The following is a 22,554-nucleotide window of genomic DNA, read 5'->3' as shown; positions in this document are numbered from 1 at the left end:
CGACAAACGCTTGTGCGAGAGTTTTAGCATTAGGTAGACCTGATAATGCTATAAAGTGCGACATCTTGCTGAAGCGATCAACATCCACCAGAATCACAGTTTTCCCTGAGGAATTCGGAAAATCAGTGATAAAGTCCATGGACAAATGAGTCCACGGTCGGGCCGGGATAGACAGGGGAAGTAGAGATCCTGAAAGCTGAGTATGTGTCACCTTGGCACATGCACAAGTCTCGCAAGCTGACACATAGCCCTAAACACATTTACACAATCCTGGCCACCAGAATCTCTGGGAAATGAGATCAACCATGGATCTGCTCCCAGTACTGTGATGTTCTTAAAACACCTTGTGCCGTACTTCCCTGGAGGACAAGAATCAGGTGCATCTCCCTGGGCCTCCAACACCTCTGCCTCAAGTTCAGGATAAAGGGTGGATACAACGACTCCATCAGCTAATATCGGGCCAGGATCCTCCGAATCAGAGAGTAGGTAACCCAGGAATTGCACTTCCGGAACCGCAAATACACACTTCTGCAACTTAGCATACAATTTATTCTCCCTTAGGATCTGTAAGATCTGTCTCACATGATCCTGATGCTTCTCCATGTCGGCGGAATAAATTAAAATATCCAGATACACCACCACAAACCTGCCCACCAGATGATGAAAGATGTAATTGATGAAATGTTGAAAAACAGCAGGAGCATTGGTCAACCCAAAAGGCATGACCAAATTCTCAAAATGACCTTCAGGGGTATTAAAGGCCGTCTTCCATTCGTCCCCCTCCTTGATCCTTAACAGATTATATACCCCCCCCAAATCCAACCTAGAGAACACCTTGGCACTGACAATCTGATTGAACAAATCTGGGATCAAAGGAAGGGGATAGGGATCACGGACAGTAATGCGATTAAGCTCATGGAAGTCCAAACATGGCCTAAGGGTTCCGTCCTTTTTTTACAAAGAAGAACCCTGCAGCCACTGATGATTTGGATGGTCTAATATGACCTTTAGCCAAGCTCTTGGTGATATATTCTCCCATGGCTACTTTTTCGGGTTCAGGAAGACTATACAACCGAGACTTGGGCATCTTTACAGGACGTCCACTCCTAGGGAGAGTAGCAGCAGTGCTGAACTTTCTCCATTTATAGACAATTTGTCTTACCGTGGACTGATGAACAGCAAGGCTTTTGGAGATACTTTTATAACCCTTCCAGCTTTATGCAAATCAACAATTCTTAATCGTAGATCTTCTGAGAGCTCTTTTGTGCGAGGCATCATTCACATCAGGCAATGCGTCTTGTGAAAAGCAAACCCAGAACTGGTGTGTATTTTTTATAAGGCAGGGCAGCTGTAACCAACACCTCCAATCTCATCTCATTGGTTGGACTCTAGTTGGCTGACACCTCACTCCAATTAGCTCTTGGAGATGTCATTAGTCTAGGGGTTCACATACTTTTTCTACCTGCACTGTGAATGTTTACATGGTGTGTTCAATAAAAACATGGTAACATTTAATTCTTTGTGTGTTATTAGTTTAAGCAGACTGTGATTGTCTATTGTTGTGACTTAGATGAAGACCAGATCACATTTTATGACCAATTTGTGCAGAAATCCATATCATTCCAAAGGGTTCACATACTTTTTCTTGCAACTATAACTGCTGAGGCCAGTGAATGGCTGCTGTAGTCAACGTGATCACAGACAGTATGTTGTCAGTTCTGGCCAATCAAGAAACAGAAGTATTGAGGATGGGAGCCTTGGAACAGAATAGCTTTTAAAAGGTGAATTTTTTTTTCATTGTTTTAAGCAGATTCCCAGCACTCGCTACCTTTTTTTTTTCCGGGGGAAGGGTCGGAGGAGGTCTTTGAGGTTAGTAAAAGGCTGCAGTGATCAACATGACCATAGATGGTATGTCATCACTACTGGTCCACCCGGAACCAGAAGGAATGATAATAGGGGCCTTGATACTAAAACAGGGCTCACGCAAACAAATGTAAGGGCTCCGTGCCTATGCTGTAGATTGCAAATAGTGGTCTGCAATGCGTAGGCATTGGCCGTGTGCACTTCATGGTGTGGATACAATCCTATTGATTTGAAGGGGTCTGCGATCTGCAAAATACAGCAAAATATAGGACATGTCTTATCTTTTGCAGTGCTGAGACAGGACCCAAAAGCCCACAGAAGTGCTTTGTAGTGCTTTCATGGGCTTCCAATCCATGCCTCCATTCTGCAAAAGATACGGCATGTCTCATCTTTGGCCGTCTCTTGCAGATCATGAACCCATTTGAGTCAATGCACGGGCACCAGCTGTGTGCACTTTTGTGGTGAGGATGCGGACCCATTGACTTGAATGGGTTCGTGATCCGCAAAAGATAGGACATGTCTTATCTTTTGCGGTGCTGAGGCATGGACCTGAAAGCCTGCAAAAGCGCTTGGTAGTGCTTCCGTGGGCTTCCGATCTGTGCCTCTGTTCCACAAAAGATACATGTCCTATGTTTGGCTGTATCTTGCGGATTGCGGAGTCAATAGGTCTGTATCCGCACCATGGAGTGCACACAACCACTATATTGCAGACCTGTCTTTTGCAGTCCTCAGTACAGGCATAAGCCCTTAAAAAGATTTTCAGTGATTTTCACAAATTTTTGGGGAGGGACAGTCAACCCTCTGTTAAAGTAAGGCTTTACTTTGTACCTTATGGGCTTTTTTTTTTTTTTTACAAGCAAAGGAAACTGACGGTCAACTTAGTTGTGGTCTAAGGACCTTTTGCCCTCATTGGTGCTATGATATGTTATTAGCATTTATCTTACATGACTTTATTCAAGGTCGGACTGGCCCACCAGAGTACCAGAGGCTGGTGGCTATTTCTTTGATTCAAAACATTAAAGGGAACCTGTCACCGGGATTTTATGTATAGAGCTGAGTACATGGGTTGCTAGATGGCCGCTAGCACATCTGCAATACCCAGTCCCCATAGCTCTGTGTGCTTTTATTGTGTAAAAAAAACGATTTGATACATATGCAAATTAACCTGAGATGAGTCCTGTATGTGAGATGAGTCAGGGACAGGACTCATCTCAGGTTCATTTGCATATATATCAAATCGTTTTTTTGACACAATAAAAGCACACAGAGCTATGGGGACTGGGTATTGTGTATGTGCTAGCAGACATCCAGCAACCCATGTCCTCAGCTCTATACCCAAAATCCCGGTGACAGGTTCCCATTAAACTTTATTGATGATATGGGGGTTAGACCTTGAGAACAATTTCCTCTGGTGGGCCTGAGAAACCCCAGTCCAACACTGACTCTGTTCTAGGATGTACATATTCTAAATTCACAGTAGGTAAACCCCATCCCAGGTAGTGTTCTTATAATGCTAGAAGTTGATTTCACTCTCAGAGGTTAAGGACTTGGATCAGGCATTTTATTCATGTAAGCATGTGTGGCTCTAGAATTTGTATTCTTCATATATACAGGATTAGGATCTCGTTGGAGGCATCTAGTCCATCAGATGCAGCAATTGTAATAATATCATTTATTAGAACTTGAACATATTCAGAAAACCTGAAAAACTTGTGTTCTTCTGAATTACAAAGTAAAACTCACTCGTCATTTAAAAATAAGAATATTTACAAGATTAAATAATTTAGTTCCCATCAGACAGTGGGAATGGTCAGTTGCTACGTCAGCATAAAGACATAGTAATTAACCCAGCTTACTTTGTGGTGGTGCTAGCATGTCATAAAAAAGGTACATGGAAGTGAAGGAGAGTTTCAGATGGATACAGATTTTTTAAGACCATCAGATATAGTAGGACCTCCCTACGAAGACGTTCTTCACTAGACAATACAGTGTTTGGTATTATGTTCTTTAAAATCATTAGCTTGAAGTCCGTGTTGTCTATGTAGTCTACTTGTGGCAGTGATTTTGTAGTTCAGAGTCCGATTGAAGGGACCACAACAATTGTACTTGAGTTGAAGAGTTTCATCAGTGGAGATAGGTTGGATGATTCCATCGATACCATGGTCTGCATCCAGAAAGCCATGAACAATTCATAAAAAAAAGGTAAAAAAAATAATAATTTAGCGTTAGCAACCATCTCTAGTTCCTCAAACTTTCTTTCTGGAGCTTTGTATAAGAAAAACAGAGCTTCTATCATTTTATTATGGCACCATTATTTTTTTTATAGTACTTGGCACAAAATCAATAAGATAGGGCATACGTATCTGATTGGTGGGGGTCTGACTACTGGGACCAGCATCGATTACAAAAATGGCAGTCTCATATACTCATGAATGAAGCATGCACACTGCCACTCCATTCACTCTCTGAAGAAGTCCAGCTCTCAGCTATATCCAGCGGTCCCATAGAGAATGATTGGAGCGGCAGTGTTCATGATCTACCTGCCACTCTATTCATATGAGAGCAAGGGATCACCGTTCTTGGGATAGGTGGGGGTCTCAGCAGATGGACGCTCACCAATCAGATGTTTATCCCCTATCGTATAGATAGGGGGTAAGTTGATTTTGTTGCACAATCCCCCTGGGGTAACATATTATCACAATTAGAAACAAACAGCGTGGAACCACTTTAATTTAAAGAAGTTTGGTCAGCACAGAATTTAAGATCTATTCGATGTTCCTCGGAGGAAATTCATTTCAAGCTGCTCTCAAAGTCCACCTGCAATCTCTTGTCTATGGACTGCTACAAATCCAGACAGAATGGATTCCTCCTATATAATTTTTAATTAAAGAGCACCTGTCATCAGGATCTACCCAATAAACCAGTGCCTGATGCCAGAGGCGTAGCTAAAGGCTCATGGGCCCTGGTGCAACAGTTCACTTTGGGCCCCCTTCCCTTTTTTGTGGCAAGGGGCAAGGAAGAACATAGCCTTCCTTCTGCCTGAGGCAAAAACTGAAACGGCACCCCTTTCCCATTCTTGACCTAATCCCTTCCCACCAGCCAGAAATGTACCTTGAACATTCTGGGCCCCAGTGCAAAATCTATGACAGAGCCCTCCCAGCATGTACTTTCTATAATACCAGCGACTTCTTATGTGGCACAAGGGTCTTTGGGCCTCCTCAGGCTCCTGGGCCGGGTAGCGACTGCTATCCTTAGGACTGTTATAGCTTTTTAAATAATTCTGAGCGTGCTGCTGTGATCTACCTTTCCATGATCGAACATGGCCGATCAAAGCTTAGTCATTTAAGTGCTTAGAAAACAAAATAACCTCACCCTGAAGAACTGTAGCTGGAGGTGTTGACATTGGGCTTGGTATCATTTAGATTTAGAGGAATTCCAGGACTGCTGCAGTGGAGGCCCGAGCTTGGCGTGGACGGTCTACTGGAGTTCCCGGGGGAACAAGAGGAGGTTACTGTAAAACAAGAGTTAATAAGTTCTTCAGATCTCCTAGACCATTGTCACCAGCAATAGGCAAATGGCCCCAAAATCCTACATTATTTAGCAACTGGACGTGATGCACTACTGAAAAAGTATTTGCCCCTAACATAAACTTAAAAAACTTTCATGTTATATCAGTTTATACAGTAGTTATTATCCCTCTCTATATACAGTCCTCCATAGGGAATAAAGTCCAGCAATTGTTCAGTTCCAATAAAATAGAGACTTTATTGCAAATGTTTTATTCCAGAAAATCCATAGAGCAGTGATAAATTGTCACATGCTAGAACTCGCACATTTCTGCATGGATCAGCTAATGATCCAATACGTATGAGTGCAGCCTACCACCTCCCCATGGGGGAACGAGCATATTTGATTTCAACATTCCTAATTTACATGTTTATGGTGAAGGTAGGAGAAACTGCTGTTGGCTAAAACGTTACGTCAGGTGTATGGCTGCTCCGGGCCTTCCTAATATCAAATAATGGCAAATTTTGGAAATGACAAAATTAGAGATGAGCGAATTGAATCCAACAAAGTGGAATTCGATCCAAATTTCAGGATAAATTTGATTTGTCGCGAATATCCTCGTGCTTTGTGGTAGCGAATCGATTTAACCTGAAATAGTTAAAAAAATAATAATAATCATACTTACCTCCTCCATTTGCTCATGACGGGCCAGCCGTCGCCATCTCGATTGAAATTCTCGGCTGAAATCTCGTGCGTGGTGAGGTATGACGTCACCATGCCGGCGTGACGATGACATCATCTAGGGCCGAGTGAGATTTCGTGCCAGATCTTAAAGCAAGATGGCGGCGGCCGGCCCGTTGCGAGCAAATGGAAGCAGTAAGTAAGTATGATTTAATTTTTTTTCTGTTAACTTGACACTGTTTTTACTCTCGGATGCTGTGATCATGTATGAATGCGGCATATGAGCGTTACAATGGGAAGGGGGTTGGTGCTATCGCAGCTCCCTGTCATTGCACCCGCTACTTACAAACAAATGCGCTTCCTGACAAAGTAATTTGTCACCAAGCAACATTATGTAAAATTCGGCAAAGCAGCCAAATCGAATTTTCCAAAACTTCGCTCATCTCTAGACATAATCTCATGTCATTATGAGTTACCTGTGCTGGTCATTGTGCTGTGCACTGGATTCATAGCTAAAGACCCCAAAGAACCGGACGTAGATACCTGGCGTGGAATAGAAAAAACGAAGAGCACATTAATAAGCGCAGTTAGAATATAAGTGCAGTTCAGTTATTATTACTGGGACCTGATTCCTCCTTTTCAGTATCGATGACGCGACCTTTTATCAGAATGGCAGCATTTACAATAGCGACAAATTGAATGAGATTTTATGAAATCTCATCTATTCACGTGGTAAGATTTTAAAACTGCAGATTTAGGGCCCTTGCACATGACCGTATGCCCTCCGAGACTTGCGGTCCGTGAGCGGGCCATACGTTCCGGGACGGCATTGATCGTGCACACAGGAGCACACAGCATCATAGATTACAATGATGCTGTGCACGTCGGGCCGCCCGTTGGGCTATTGTCCCGCATTCATATGATCTTATGAGTGCAGGACAATAATGCTGTGTACTCCCGTGCGCACGATCAACGCCGCTTCGGGATCATATGGCCCGCTCACAGACCGCATATCTCGGAGGGCATACGGTCGTGTGCAAGGGCCCTTATTTTGTGGTTATCCACCACAGATTTCAACCTTTTCAATGCAGTAGAAATTTGTGACAAATCTGCAATAAATGTGGGTTTGTTGCAGATGTCGCTTGCGTCAAACTCTGCAGCGTTTTTTTTTTGTCCCCGCAGAAATGACCTCCTGTGTAGCCTAAGGCCTTGTTCACATTTACGGTACACTTTCCACGGACAGCACATGTACCCATTGATTTTAATGTGGCTGTTCACAAATCAGTATTTTTTTAATGACTGTGGGTGAAAATCACAGAGACATGGACTTCTTTGGTCCGTGATGAGGACCAGTACCAAACGCCCATTGAAGGCTATGGGTCCATAAAAAAACACAGAAACAACACTAATGGCACCCGTGTTCTGTCCGTGTTTGGTCCATTTTTCAGTGAACACTAAGGCCCCTTTCACACGAGCGAGTTTTCCGTGTGGGTGCAATGCATGACGTGTACGCATAGTGTAGTGTACGGGAGAGTAATACCCCGTCACTACTGAAGGGTCACTTGGGTATTGTCGTTCCCCCTGTATTTAAGGGGAAGTTGGTATAGAATATCTTATAATGTCATGCTATGTATTTTCCTGTTACTGTGAAACGTGCATTTTGCAGGCCGGCTAGGGTGTAGTTCCAGCTCTTAGTCACTAGAGGGAGCTAGGGAACCCTAGGTTATATAAGGCCCAGTCAGGAAGTAATAGCAGAGGAGACAGACAGTGGGAAGCAGAGGTCAGAAATGATCCTGTGTCTGAGAGAAGGCCAGGCTATGGGCCTGTGAGAGCATAGCAGGCCTGAAGCCTGCCGGCTAGGAGAGGGTAGTAAAGGCCCTGTAACCGGGTTCCGGATCCAAGGAAAAGGTTCCCCTCCTGAGTCACCATCCGTTCAGCTGAAGCAGCATAAGCGAGCCACAAGCCAAGACACAGATTACCACAGAGGCCGATCAGATAAAGCGAGAGGTACTCAAGATAACAGAGGAGGTACTAGATAAGGACAGCTTCAAGGGTACGCCAGATAAAGGGCATTAGACCTTGGAGAGAAAGTCACATGTAGCAGGACCAGTCAGGAATAGTGTGCAAGCCGCCTGTACTGCATCTCCTGTAATTAACACTCTGTATAATTCATCGCTAAGACCGGCCTTTCTGTAATGTCAAGAACCATCTGTATTCGTCTGAAACCAACCGTCTTTTATGGAACTGTGCACTACCAGTGTCCGTGTATTATCCTGACTGATATTCAGTAAAAGTTCCAGTTTTTGTTGGCTATCCTGTGCTTGCTTCATTCTTCCACCATACTTTACACGGCGTGTCACCGTTTAATTGACACTGGCGTCACGAACTGTTAAATACCTGCCTGTTCCAGTATTTGCCCCAATTGAAGACGACAGTGGATCCCAGGTTAGTGGTCAATCTGCACTACAAAGCCCAGCACACACTACTGACCCCCTGGGACACTGCATTGCTCTTTTTGGCGTCACGAACAGGATACGCATACTTCGACAGTGCAGAGAAGTGTGAACTGTGTGCTTTGAATATTCCACCACCGTATTTCAAAGACTGTAACCTTTATTTCTAAAATCTGTGGATTGAAATTGTGCCTGGGAGGAATCAGAGACGCTGTACTGTGTTGCGCTACCCCCAGAGAGAAAATCGTATTTGTGGACTGTGTTTAATTGGACTTTTCATCATCCTGCTTGCTGTCAGTGAATTGCAGCATCAGGACATCTAAAATGGCCGCCGACGCCATGAGGCTTTTTACTGCGCCATCAGGATGTGCAGAGGCGCGAAAATTTGGCGCCGAAACCTTCCAAGAAGAAGGAGGAGACGATTGTCCTGGAGCGCCACCCACCTGGAGAAGTGATGATGCGGCTGACGTCCCCGAAGAGTTACGCCTGGGAGGCGGGGCTCAGATGGAGATAGACTGGCCCAGTGCGTGGGAGGAGTCAGAGTCGATGCAGCAACCAGGAAGAGAAGAGATGGCGTGCGCTGCAGAGAGAGAGACTGAGACCACGTGCGAGTGGGGCGCCACTCCACCAGACTTTCCGGAGTTGGGGCCGTGGGATCCTCTAGCCTGGACGGTCAATCCCGGAGCCCAGGCCATGGATCTGAGCATCACCCGACCCGAGTCCCCACCGATCCGCCGCCGGCATGCAGAATGGCCGGCTATCATGGAGGAGCTGAGAGCCGCGGTGGCAGAAAAGAATACTAGCCGGAAGAAGCGCTTTGAGGAGATGGCTAAGTCGATACAGGGAGACTCCTTCCCGGGTAAGCCCCAGCTCGAAAGGCGCCGAGGGATAGTGGTGTCCTTCGACAAAGACAAAGGCTATGGATTTATCCAGGAGCTGGGGACTGGCCGGGATTTTTATGTCAATCGGCGGTCGGTAAAACGGCACTACCTCCCAGAACATCTCCACAATCTAACCATAGGGGAAATCGTGGAATACACTCCCGCTGAAAGTTTAAGGGGCCCCTACGCCACCGCAGTGACTCGCCCGAAGGCGCCGGTTGAAAACTGGGACTCTGAAAAAGACAGGGCCGAACCGGCTGAGATAGCTAGCGCGCGTGTGGACAAGGGCCGGACCACCCATCTTCAAAATCAGGCCTACCTCAGTACAGATGTCTTCTGGGAGCCGATCGTGCTGCAGGGCCTGGAGGAGCGGTATCCCCCTCCGGCTGCAGTGAAACGAGAGGAAGAGCAGGAGCGGCATGACAGCTATCGGAGAGCCGAGGAAAGTGCTGAGGCCCGGCGCCAAGCAGCCGCTGCCATCGTTCCCCAAGCGGCCGGACCCCCTGGACCTCCGGTAGATCCGACCACCTGTACCAAAGCAGAACTGGAGGCCCTACGAAAGAGGGTGTACTGGGTGGCGGACCTTGGCTGCGCTGGAGGAGAGCGGTGGTTTCCATTCCCGAGGACGGAGGCCGAGATGGAGGCCGTGAAAGATAAACCTCCCCCTCTAAAAATTGTCAGGGGAGACGGGTTTCAAATGTGGCCGTCCTTGCCAGAAGAATTGCTGCAGGTTCCCTATGTCGACTCGTCGTCGGAAGAGGAACATGATACCCGGCTGTGAGTACTTTTGCCCTCTTGTTCTTTTCCTTAATGGCCGTTTGTCCCTCCAGTTGGCAGAGCTGGTGAAGCTCGCTGCCAGTTACCCACGGCCGGTGGCATCCTAGTTAAAGAATGTGCCACTGAGTATCAATGCTTCCAGTTGCCTTTGTTTTGTTTGGGACATCCGGTTTGCTGCTGAATTCCCGGTTGTGCCTTGAAGTTTTTGCACAAATTTTATCCCTTTTCACCCCCATTTCAGGTTGAAAAGACATTTTTATGTCAGCAATATTTTAAAGGGTAAGCAGGACTTGCCAGGATAACATGGCCCTGGTATTGTCAGAGTCCTGTATTGTCATTTTATATATGTGCTGCTGACAGTATTTAATAACCGGTTTTCTTATTCAAGTATATGTGCCCAGAGATGGACTTCCTATGTGCAAGCCTCTGAGAGGTTAATTTATTATGGACTTATTTATTGTCATGGACTATCCTGGTTCTTTCAACATCCGCTGTGCCAGGTCAGCGCCCCCGTTCCACTCACTATCCTGTGAAAAAGAGAACGACGCCCCTTGTCACCGCACTTCGCCATTTCCAATTGGGTCTGATAAGAGTGTAAATGACATATCTGTATGCATGCATGTGTCTTCCTCTATTTCAGGTCATGATTCCAGTTGGGCGGGCCCTGATGGAGTACGAGGTCGTACTCAGCTTAAAGCAGCGGGGTATGTAGTGTACGGGAGAGTAATACCCCGTCACTACTGAAGGGTCACTTGGGTATTGTCGTTCCCCCTGTATTTAAGGGGAAGTTGGTATAGAATATCTTATAATGTCATGCTATGTATTTTCCTGTTACTGTGAAACGTGCATTTTGCAGGCCGGCTAGGGTGTAGTTCCAGCTCTTAGTCACTAGAGGGAGCTAGGGAACCCTAGGTTATATAAGGCCCAGTCAGGAAGTAATAGCAGAGGAGACAGACAGTGGGAAGCAGAGGTCAGAAATGATCCTGTGTCTGAGAGAAGGCCAGGCTATGGGCCTGTGAGAGCATAGCAGGCCTGAAGCCTGCCGGCTAGGAGAGGGTAGTAAAGGCCCTGTAACCGGGTTCCGGATCCAAGGAAAAGGTTCCCCTCCTGAGTCACCATCCGTTCAGCTGAAGCAGCATAAGCGAGCCACAAGCCAAGACACAGATTACCACAGAGGCCGATCAGATAAAGCGAGAGGTACTCAAGATAACAGAGGAGGTACTAGATAAGGACAGCTTCAAGGGTACGCCAGATAAAGGGCATTAGACCTTGGAGAGAAAGTCACATGTAGCAGGACCAGTCAGGAATAGTGTGCAAGCCGCCTGTACTGCATCTCCTGTAATTAACACTCTGTATAATTCATCGCTAAGACCGGCCTTTCTGTAATGTCAAGAACCATCTGTATTCGTCTGAAACCAACCGTCTTTTATGGAACTGTGCACTACCAGTGTCCGTGTATTATCCTGACTGATATTCAGTAAAAGTTCCAGTTTTTGTTGGCTATCCTGTGCTTGCTTCATTCTTCCACCATACTTTACACGGCGTGTCACCGTTTAATTGACACTGGCGTCACGAACTGTTAAATACCTGCCTGTTCCAGTATTTGCCCCAATTGAAGACGACAGTGGATCCCAGGTTAGTGGTCAATCTGCACTACAAAGCCCAGCACACACTACTGACCCCCTGGGACACTGCAATAGCACCCGCACTGAATCCTGACCCATTCATTTCACACATCAGTTCTGCGTTGCGTGAAAAACGCAGCATGTTCTATATTCTGCGTTTTTCACATAGCCCTGGCCCCATAGAAGTGAATAGGGCTTCAGTGAAAAGCGCATTGCATCCGGAAGACGTTTTTCACTGATGGTTGCTAGGAGAAGTTGTTTGTAAACCTTAATTTTTTTTATCACGCGCGTGAAAAACGCATCAAAACGCATTGCACCCGCACGGAAAAAACTGGACAAAGGAACGCAGTTGCAGACAAAACTGACTGAACTTGCTTGCAAAATGGTGCGAGTTTCACTGAACGCATCCGGATTCCGGAGCCAATCCGTCACGCTCGTGTGAAAGAGGCCTAATAGGAGATGCTCTGGAAATGAACTTGCAGCCCAGCAGTCTACGTGGCATATGGATGACACACGGAGGACAAGAAATGGACACATGGACCAAACAGTGACATCTTCATGGATGAAACACAGAATTTTTCACGGACATCAAACGGACATGGAAAAGTGAACAAAGCCCAAGCACATGGTCACATGCTGGAATTTTGCCACATATCCCATGCCAAAATCTGCATAAAATCTGCCCCCTATTCATTTCAATGGGAAATACATGCTAACAAATGTGTCTACTGCAAATCCACAATGTGAGAAAAAAACCATAAATGCCAATTCTTTCTGCAGATTCTGTGCAGAAACCGCAGTGAGCATCCACACTCTGATTATCCACGACTCATTATCATTACAGGGGTATAAGTACTAAGATTCTAAATGGACGACCTTCGGCAGAGAGGGTAATCTGTACAGTCATGGCACCCTGGACGCTAGACTGAAAAAGTTCAAGACATAACGAGGCCAGGAACACAAATCTCACCATTCTTGAGTTATAGATCGGAGACTTCAGTGGCATGTTGATCGGGCAGTTAATTCGTTTCTCCTTCTGTCGTCTGTTGCAAAACCAGACCCGCACGACTTCTTTTTCCATAGCAAGCTGCTCGGCAATCATACTGATCTCCTCAGAGCTTGGCTTTGGGTTCTGTAAGAGGAATGAAAGAAAAAAAACACACTGGTTTCCAGTAACGACATAAGGAAGAAGCACACTGAATGAAGTAGAGCATTGTCCTTACATCCTGGAAGCGTTTCTCCAGGGTCAGACGTATGTTTGTTTCAATGCTTGTTCTTTTCTTCCTTTTACGCCCAAACATTTCACTTAGTTGGGGAAAAGTGGTATTGGAGGTGAGGGGAGCGTCTGATGGAGCCGATTCTAGAAAGCAAGGGTGACACAAGTTAGTATAAATTGAGATGCTCTAGAACAGTGTTCCTCAACTCCAGTCCTCAGGGCCCACCTGCTGGTCATGAGTTGAGAATATCCCACAGAATGAATACCTGTGGTAAGTCCTGATGCATTGACACCAATTACATCACCTGCCCAATACTAAGGAAATCCTGAAAACATGACCGGTAAGTGGGCCCTGATGACTGGAGTTGAGGAACACTGCTCTAGAACATAACTAGGGCCCCCAATGTTATGGCATATGTTATGGACCCTACTAACCAGGCCTGCTTTTGCTCTAAGGCCCCTTTCACATGGGCGTTGCAGATTGGGGCCAGATAGGATGCGGGTGCGTGGTGGGAAAATCGTGCGAGTGAGCACACAATTTCAGTCAGTTTTAATTGCGTTGCGTGGTTCAGTTTATTTCCGCGTGAGTGCAATGCCGTACATTGTATAGTGGCTGTGCTTGGTATCGCAGCTCAGCCTCATTTACTATAATGGGGACTGAGCTGCTCCCAGGCCATGTGACCAATGAACTTGACCTAGACTAAGCTGCGAGAAGGCTGCGGTGCTAATGTGCCTTCTCAAGCAGGTCATCAGTATGAAAAACTTGGAAAACCCCTTTAAAGATTTGCCAGATTTAACAATGTGTGCCATTTGATACATTTTGAGCAAAGTACGCCAAAACAGACTCAAAGAAAACTGACTTTAAAAAAATCCCCCTTCCCTGGTTTTTAAAAACGTGCCATGTCCTCCGGCCACTACTTTACGAATTTCTCCCTGTAGACAGTAGTAGTAGGGAGAAATCTGTCAATCAGCGGCTGGAGGTGGATGGAGCCTGCATATTATGCATATCCTCGCTGAAATCATATAAAAAGCTAGAACTGATGTTGTATACATTACGCTGCGGGCAGGACCAGCCATATGACCCTCACCTGCGTCACTCAACCACTTCTCCAGCAGAGGTTTCAGCTTGCACATGTTCTTGAAGCTCAGGTTTAGGGCTTCAAATCGTGATATTGTTGTTTGGCTGAAATCATTCCCATAGTGTTTGCCCATGGCCAATCCGACATCACCCTGAAAGAAAGAGATTGTGCTAGCCGTCACCAATTGTCGTGTGTTTTCTTAAGGCCGTATGTAGTTTGCAGTCTGTAAACCGCAGACCCGCAAAATACGGATACCGGCTGTGTGCATCCTACACAATTTCCGCAGGCCTCATTGCCAAAATGCCTATTCCTGTCCGCAAAATGGAGAATTGGACATGTTCTATTTTTTATTTTTTTTTTGCATTACGGGCATACTGAAGTGGACAGCACATGGCGTACTGTCCGCATTTTTTGCAGCCCCATTCAAATTAATGGGTCTACACTTAATCTACAAAAAAGGCAGATGGGAGGCGAAAAAAAATTCTGGTTGTGTGCATAAGGCCTTATTTCTTACAGTTTGTTTGCACTGAGACATCAGTGCCGATAGTTTAATAATGCTTATTAATGCAGCTAGTAATATAAACTGGCCAACCCCTTTAATATAACATATAAAGTCTATGGCCGTTTTCAGACAGTCAGTATTTGGTCAGTGATTTTTATTAGTGTTTGTGAGCCAAAACCAGGAACGGAACAAAAAACAGGAGGAGATCTTTCCACTAAGAGCTCATGCAGACGATTGTAGTAAGCCGGATTGGAATAATGCACACTGACGCTACAATATGCAATGACTGGGTCAGGTGTAAATGATAGTTAATAGTTTTTGCTTGTGACGCCAATTGCAGCGTGCGCAGGGTACAGTCACAGGGCCCTTTAAGGTGTTGCAACCCACGTACCAGGTTAGGAATGCCAGAGTGGTGTAATGACACTATTGCCATTATCAAACAGAGACAACAGTGTCTCCTACCTGGGTACGGCTGGACTCCTGGCTCACTTGCAATAAATGAATGTGTTGCTAGTAGGAGTAATTGAGGAACTTGGTAGTAATGAATGAGATCCAGACTTGGTATATAATTCAAACTTGACTTTACTCTGGTGCAGCAGTAATCCATGCGAGATACAGCAATAGTCTTTGATCCCAGCAGGTATTGGCAATGTATGGCCGGAATCTGTCTTCTGCTTCTATCATATGCCTGGAGAATATGGCAGGAATTACTATCTTCTGCTCTATCTTCTGCTGTGTATGGGACTGACTAGCTGAGGAGGAATTTGGCTTCTCCTGGTCTCTGGACGGTACTCACAGTTATGCTCACAGAGTATGGTTCTTCCTGGAGTTCTGGAGGTTGCTGCTTGCTTGTCACCAGCTGAGGCTGAAAGGCTCAGACTTAGAATGGTGATCTTTTGTCTCAGCTGAGACAAGAGACTGGCTTGGATCCCTAGAACTGGGAGCTCCTACAAGCACAGCCTTCCCTTAGCCGGGGTGGCTGGCACACTAACTCTAACTTCCTTCCCCACCCATGAGGCAGGATGTGGGAACATTCCACACCTCCTCAAAGAGGGGGGAGTAAACTGGAATGTACTATTCCAGTCTCGATATGCTAAACTAAACTAAGTCCCTTCTAAACACATTGCTGCCACCTGCTGGTGTACATGGAAATTACAGCAAATACATTTAACAAAGGTTTATAATGCACATTTGTGAGGATGTGATGTTAAATTACACAGGATGACAGTACAAATACACCTAACAGGTTGTAGCGGGGTAAAAGAGTTTAGTAACATAACTCTGGGATGTTACACGATGGTGTGGGCCCCGTGCTACGGACTGCAAATGGCACTCCGTTTGCAGATGCAGAACCACTGACTTGAATGGGTCCACGGTCCGCAAGTTAAGGCAAAAGATAAGACATGTTCTATCTTTTGCGGTGCGGAGGCACGTACCTGAAATCCCTTGGAAGTGCTTTGTAGTACTTCTGTGGGCCTCTGATCCGCGCCTCCACAATTCTAAAACATAGGTGAAGTCCTATCTTCGATCGTATCCTGCAGATTCTGACCCATTCAAGTCAATGGATCCGCATCCCTGATACTTATCGCGGAGTGCACGTTTATGATCTGCAATAAGGTCGCTGAGCCAGCACGCTCATCTGCATGAGCCCTAAGTCTTATATCTGTGTAGGTATCACTCCTGGTTTTGGCTCCCGATCGCTGATGGAAATCACGACTGTGTGATAGTGGCCTATTTATGTGCACACAGCACATTTCTTACCTGCGTAAATCCAAGCTTTATCCTTCTCTGCTTGAACGTTTTGGCAAACTTTTCCAGTTCCTCCAAGTCGCTGGGCTCATCCGTGGCCACAGATATGTGTTTTGGGGCATGTAGGTGTTGTGCTATTTCCAAATGAGGCTCCATAGAAGAACCGGGGAGACCTGGACGCCCAACAGCCTGTTAGATGTCAGTAAATAATAAAGTTAGTAAAGTTCTTTCTAATTACAGAATGAGACATGATGAGGTTATATTGATGAGAGGCCAGGCTGTAAGGGGGAGAGCTGTACACTGCTCATGTCATATAGATGCTTCAGCAGTAGGAGGCCCTTTCTGTCGGCAGGGTCGTAGAGAATCACAATTGTCCTTATGGATTTGGGAAGACTTGACTTGTGTGTTCACTTAAAGTGTACCTGATAGCTTAGGATGGATTTATATATACATATCAGCCATGACAACCACCGACAGATGACGTGCATAACACTGATTATCTGGTGACAGTGGCTCCTGTCAATGGTTGGGATATATTAAGCAGCAAATGAACTGAAGTGTTGGGAGCAAGTGTGTAAGGATCTGAGCAACTTGTGATGGCTCAATGACTTGGTCAGAGCATCTCTAAAAAGGTAGGTCTTGTGAGATGTTCCCAGTATGTAGTGGTTTCTGCTTACCATAAGTGGCCTAAGGAGGACAAGTGGTGACAGGGTTTTGGTTGCCAAAGGCTTATTGATGCATGTAGGCTAGCCCATCTGGTCCGATCCCACAGAAGAGCTACTGCAGCACAAATTGCTGAAAACATTACTTCTGGCTATGATGGAAGGGTGTCACAGGGCATCATGGCCTACTGTGTATAGGGCTACATTGCTGCAGCAGCGTGCCCATACGGACACATGTACACTACTGTGGGCACATGGGCAGAGGCGGATTGGCCATTGACCCTACAGGGAAATTTCCTGGTGGTCCAATGGCCAGGGGGCCACACAAGCTGTCTTGATGGCACAAGCCAGGTACATAATTATTGGATGCTCAACGGCCACAGGTGGCCTCCTGAACTCAACAGTGATACAGTTGAATACTGTGGTTGGGATGGCAGTATTTTGTGCCTGGGTATTTGGTTCTTCTGGGGCGATATTCTGTGGTGTACTACAGTATTACAGGCCCTGCCTACTTCTGTTGTCCCTGCCTACTTGTTTTATCCAATCTTCTGTCAATTTGGACCCACCTACAACATGGGGCCACTTTTAGTTTTTTTTTCCAGGGCCTCTGTAGGTTCCGAATCCACCCCTCAATGCGGGCATCAAAACTGGACTAGAGCAATGAAAGAAAGTGGTCTTGTGTGATGAATCACATATAATTTTAATCCATGTGGATGGCCGGGTGCATGTGGAGAAGAGATGGCACCGGGATGTATTATGGGAATAAGGAAGGCTTGCAGAGGCCACACTGCAAAAATAGTTCAGGAATAGTTTGTGGAACATGAAAAGAGTTCAAGATAATGATTTGGCCTCCGAATTCCCAAGATCTCAATCTGGTCAATCATCTGTGGGATGTGCTGGAGAAAACAAGATTCTCCAGCTTCTGCCGCTAACGTCTTGGTGCCAGATACCACAAGACACCTTTAAAGGTCTTGTGGAGTCCATGCCTTGACAGGTCAGAGCTGTATTGGCAGCACAAGTGGGACCTACACAATCTTAGGCAGGTGGAGGTGGTGCTAATGTTATGGCTGATCACTGTATGTTTTACACATAATGATAACATTGTTGGTTTATTCCATTTACTATATGCAGCTCATATGGAGATCACTGACCGAGGGGGTGGGGTGGCCGGTCCTGGTGCTTGCAGCCGGCTGATAAGCACAGTTTGAACAAATTATAAACTTCATTGAACATGTTGAATGTAGCAACTTTTAACATTTCTGTACATGCTCACTCTTGTACTGTGCTTTACTTCTTCTTTATCCTGAATTTTACAGATTATGATAATACATGTTCTCGTCTATATTTTAGTTCTTTAGGGACTTCCAATTTTCCATTATAAATGCTCTCTGAACATCGCCTCCAGGAACATTTCAGCCTTGCGGCTCTAACATCATAATAGTGTATTGTCCTACCTGGGAGGCCAACCCCATTCCAGCTTGAGATCCACCTTGCTGATGAGGCAATGCAAGGAGATTTTGTTGCAGAAGACCTAAAGATGTAAGAATTACGGTCAATCATTTTTTTCATGTGTTCAAAAGCTACAAAAAAATGTGTGCAAGAACAGTATAAATTACTAAAGCTCTACCATGTTCTAAAAAATAAAACTACAAGTCATGTCGCTCCAATAGGGGAACCCCACATGGACCAGTTGTATTACTGACGTTGTAAGCACTGGGATTCCGCTGGAGTAAATTTTCTACCGTTTATTTTTATTAATGATCTTGTAGAAGACTTGCACAGTAAAATATACATTTTTGCAGATGAAACTAAACTGTGTAAAGTAATAAACACAGAAGAGGACAGTATACTGTATGTATATGTATGTATATACTACAAAGGACAGTATACTGTATGTATATACTACAGAGGACAGTGTACTGTATGTATACTACAGAGGACAGTATACTGTATGTATATACTACAGAGGACAGTGTACTGTATGTATACTACAGAGGACAGTATACTGTATGTATATACTACAGAGGACAGTATACTGTATGTATATACTATAGAGGACAGTGTACTGTATGTATACTATAGAGGACAGTATACTGTATGTACACTACGTGCAGAATTATTAGGCAAATGAGTATTTTGACCACATCATCCTCTTTATGCATGTTGTCTTACTCCAAGCTGTATAGGCTCGAAAGCCTACTACCAATTAAGCATATTAGGTGATGTGCATCTCTGTAATGAGAAGGGGTGTGGTCTAATTACATCAACACCCTATATCAGGTGTGCAGAATTATTAGGCAACTTCCTTTCCTTTGGCAAAATGGGTCAAAAGAAGGACTTGACAGGCTCAGAAAAGTCAAAAATAGTGAGATATCTTGCAGAGGGATGCAGCACTCTTAAAATTGCAAAGCTTCTGAAGCGTGATCATCGAACAATCAAGCGTTTCATTCAAAATAGTCAACAGGGTCGCAAGAAGCGTGTGGAAAAACCAAGGCGCAAAATAACTGCCCATGAACTGAGAAAAGTCAAGCGTGCAGCTGCCAAGATGCCACTTGCCACCAGTTTGGCCATATTTCAGAGCTGCAACATCACTGGAGTGCCCAAAAGCACAAGGTGTGCAATACTCAGAGACATAGCCAAGGTAAGAAAGGCTGAAAGACGACCACCACTGAACAAGACGCACAAGCTGAAACGTCAAGACTGGGCCAAGAAATATCTCAAGACTGATTTTTCTAAGGTTTTATGGACTGATGAAATGAGAGTGAGTCTTGATGGGCCAGATGGCTGGATTGGTAAAGGGCAGAGAGCTCCAGTCCGACTCAGACGCCAGCAAGGTGGAGGTGGAGTACTGGTTTGGGCTGGTATCATCAAAGATGAGCTTGTGGGGCCTTTTCGGGTTGAAGATGGAGTCAAGCTCAACTCCCAGTCCTACTGACAGTTTCTGGAAGACACCTTCTTCAAGCAGTGGTACAGGAAGAAGTCTGCATCCTTCAAGAAAAACATGATTTTCATGCAGGACAATGCTCCATCACACGCGTCCAAGTACTCCACAGCGTGGCTGGCAAGAAAGGGTATAAAAGAAGAAAATCTAATGACATGGCCTCCTTGTTCACCTGATCTGAACCCCATTGAGAACCTGTGGTCCATCATCAAATGTGAGATTTACAAGGAGGGAAAACAGTACACCTCTCTGAACAGTGTCTGGGAGGCTGTGGTTGCTGCTGCACGCAATGTTGATGGTGAACAGATCAAAACACTGACAGAATCCATGGATGGCAGGCTTTTGAGTGTCCTTGCAAAGAAAGGTGGCTATATTGGTCACTGATTTGTTTTTGTTTTGTTTTTGAATGTCAGAAATGTATATTTGTGAATGTTGAGATGTTATATTGGTTTCACTGGTAAAAATAAATAATTGAAATGGGTATATATTTGTTTTTTGTTAAGTTGCCTAATAATTATGCACAGTAATAGTCACCTGCACACACAGATATCCCCCTAAAATAGGTAAAACTAAAAACAAACTAAAAACTACTTCCAAAAATATTCAGCTTTGATATTAATGAGTTTTTTGGGTTCATTGAGAACATGGTTGTTGTTCAATAATAAAATTAATCCTCAAAAATACAACTTGCCTAATAATTCTGCACTCCCTGTATATACTACAGAGGACAGTGTACTGTATGTATACTACAGAGGACAGTGTACTGTATGTATACTACAGAGGACAGTGTACTGTATGTATATACTACAGAACACAGTGTACTGTATGTATACTACAGAGGACAGTATACTGTATGTATATGTATGTATATACTACAAAGGACAGTATACTGTATGTATATACTACAGAGGACAGTGTACTGTATGTATACTACAGAGGACAGTATACTGTATGTATATACTACAGAGGACAGTGTACTGTATGTATACTACAGAGGACAGTATACTGTATGTATATACTACAGAGGACAGTATACTGTATGTATATACTACAGAGGACAGTGTACTGTATGTATACTACAGAGGACAGTGTACTGTATGTATACTACAGAGGACAGTAGACTGTATGTATATACTACAGAGGACAGTGTACTGTATGTATACTATAGAGGACAGTATACTGTATGTATATACTACAGAGGACAGTGTACTGTATGTATACTACAGAGGACAGTGTACTGTATGTATATACTACAGAGGACAGTGTACTGTATGTATACTACAGAGGACAGTGTACTGTATGTATATACTACAGAGGACAGTATACTGTATGTATGTATATACTACAGAGGACAGTGTACTGTATGTATACTACAGAGGACAGTATACTGTATGTATATACTACAGAGGACAGTATACTGTATGTATATACTACAGAGGACAGTGTACTGTATGTATACTACAGAGGACAGTATACTGTATGTATATACTACAGAGGACAGTATACTGTATGTATATACTACAGAGGACAGTGTACTGTATGTATACTACAGAGGACAGTGTACTGTATGTATATACTACAGAGGACAGTATACTGTATGTATATACTACAGAGGACAGTGTACTGTATGTATACTACAGAGGACAGTATACTGTATGTATATACTACAGAGGACAGTATACTGTATGTATATACTACAGAGGACAGTGTACTGTATGTATACTATAGAGGACAGTATACTGTATGTATATACTACAGAGGACAGTGTACTGTATGTATACTACAGAGGACAGTATACTGTATGTATATACTACAGAGGACAGTGTACTGTATGTATACTATAGAGGACAGTATACTGTATGTATATACTACAGAGGACAGTATACTGTATGTATATACTACAGAGGACAGTGTACTGTATGTATACTACAGAGGACAGTATACTGTATGTATACTACAGAGGACAGTATACTGTATGTATATACTACAGAGGACAGTGTACTGTATGTATACTACAGAGGACAGTGTACTGTATGTATACTACAGAGGACAGTATACTGTATGTATATACTACAGAGGACAGTGTACTGTATGTATACTACAGAGGACAGTATACTGTATGTATATACTACAGAGGACAGTGTACTGTATGTATACTACAGAGGACAGTATACTGTATGTATATACTACAGAGGACAGTGTACTGTATGTATACTACAGAGGACAGTGTACTGTATGTATATACTACAGAGGACAGTATACTGTATGTATATTCTACAGAGGACAGTGTACTGTATGTATACTACAGAGGACAGTGTACTGTATGTATAGTACAGAGGACAGTATACTGTATGTATATACTACAGAGGACAGTGTACTGTATGTATACTACAGAGGACAGTGTATTGTATGTATATACTACAGAGGACAGTGTACTGTATGTATATACTACAGAGGACAGTGTACTGTATGTATATACTACAGAGGACAGTATACTGCTACAGATGGATCTAGATAGATTGGGGGCTTGGGCAGAGAAGGAGCAGATGAGGTTTAAGGCCTCATGCACACGACCGTATTTTGTTTCCGTGTCCGTTCCGTTTCAATGGGTCCGCAAA

At 44.4% G+C, this 22,554-nt stretch overlaps 1 protein-coding gene across 2 annotated transcripts in view; it reads right to left on the bottom strand.

Moving 5' to 3' along the window:
- Positions 1-3,415: 3,415 nt before the first annotated feature.
- POU2F3 (POU class 2 homeobox 3) overlaps positions 3,416-22,554 on the bottom strand; it is a 149,081-nt gene continuing 129,942 nt past the window's right edge. For both annotated transcript variants that reach the window (XM_044290109.1, XM_044290110.1), the window contains exons 6-13: positions 18,450-18,526; positions 16,346-16,522; positions 14,092-14,233; positions 13,011-13,147; positions 12,758-12,919; positions 6,528-6,594; positions 5,236-5,374; positions 3,416-4,027 (exon numbers count right to left, since the gene is read on the bottom strand). In XM_044290109.1, coding sequence (XP_044146044.1) covers positions 3,988-4,027; positions 5,236-5,374; positions 6,528-6,594; positions 12,758-12,919; positions 13,011-13,147; positions 14,092-14,233; positions 16,346-16,522; positions 18,450-18,526 — 941 coding nt within the window. In that variant the 3' untranslated portion in view covers positions 3,416-3,987. The remainder of the gene's footprint in view (positions 4,028-5,235; positions 5,375-6,527; positions 6,595-12,757; positions 12,920-13,010; positions 13,148-14,091; positions 14,234-16,345; positions 16,523-18,449; positions 18,527-22,554) is intronic.

The sequence above is a fragment of the Bufo gargarizans genome, chromosome 4 (assembly GCF_014858855.1).
Source record: "Bufo gargarizans isolate SCDJY-AF-19 chromosome 4, ASM1485885v1, whole genome shotgun sequence".
Classification (NCBI taxonomy): Eukaryota; Metazoa; Chordata; class Amphibia; order Anura; family Bufonidae; genus Bufo; species Bufo gargarizans.
This window is presented reverse-complemented; position numbering and strand designations above follow the sequence as displayed.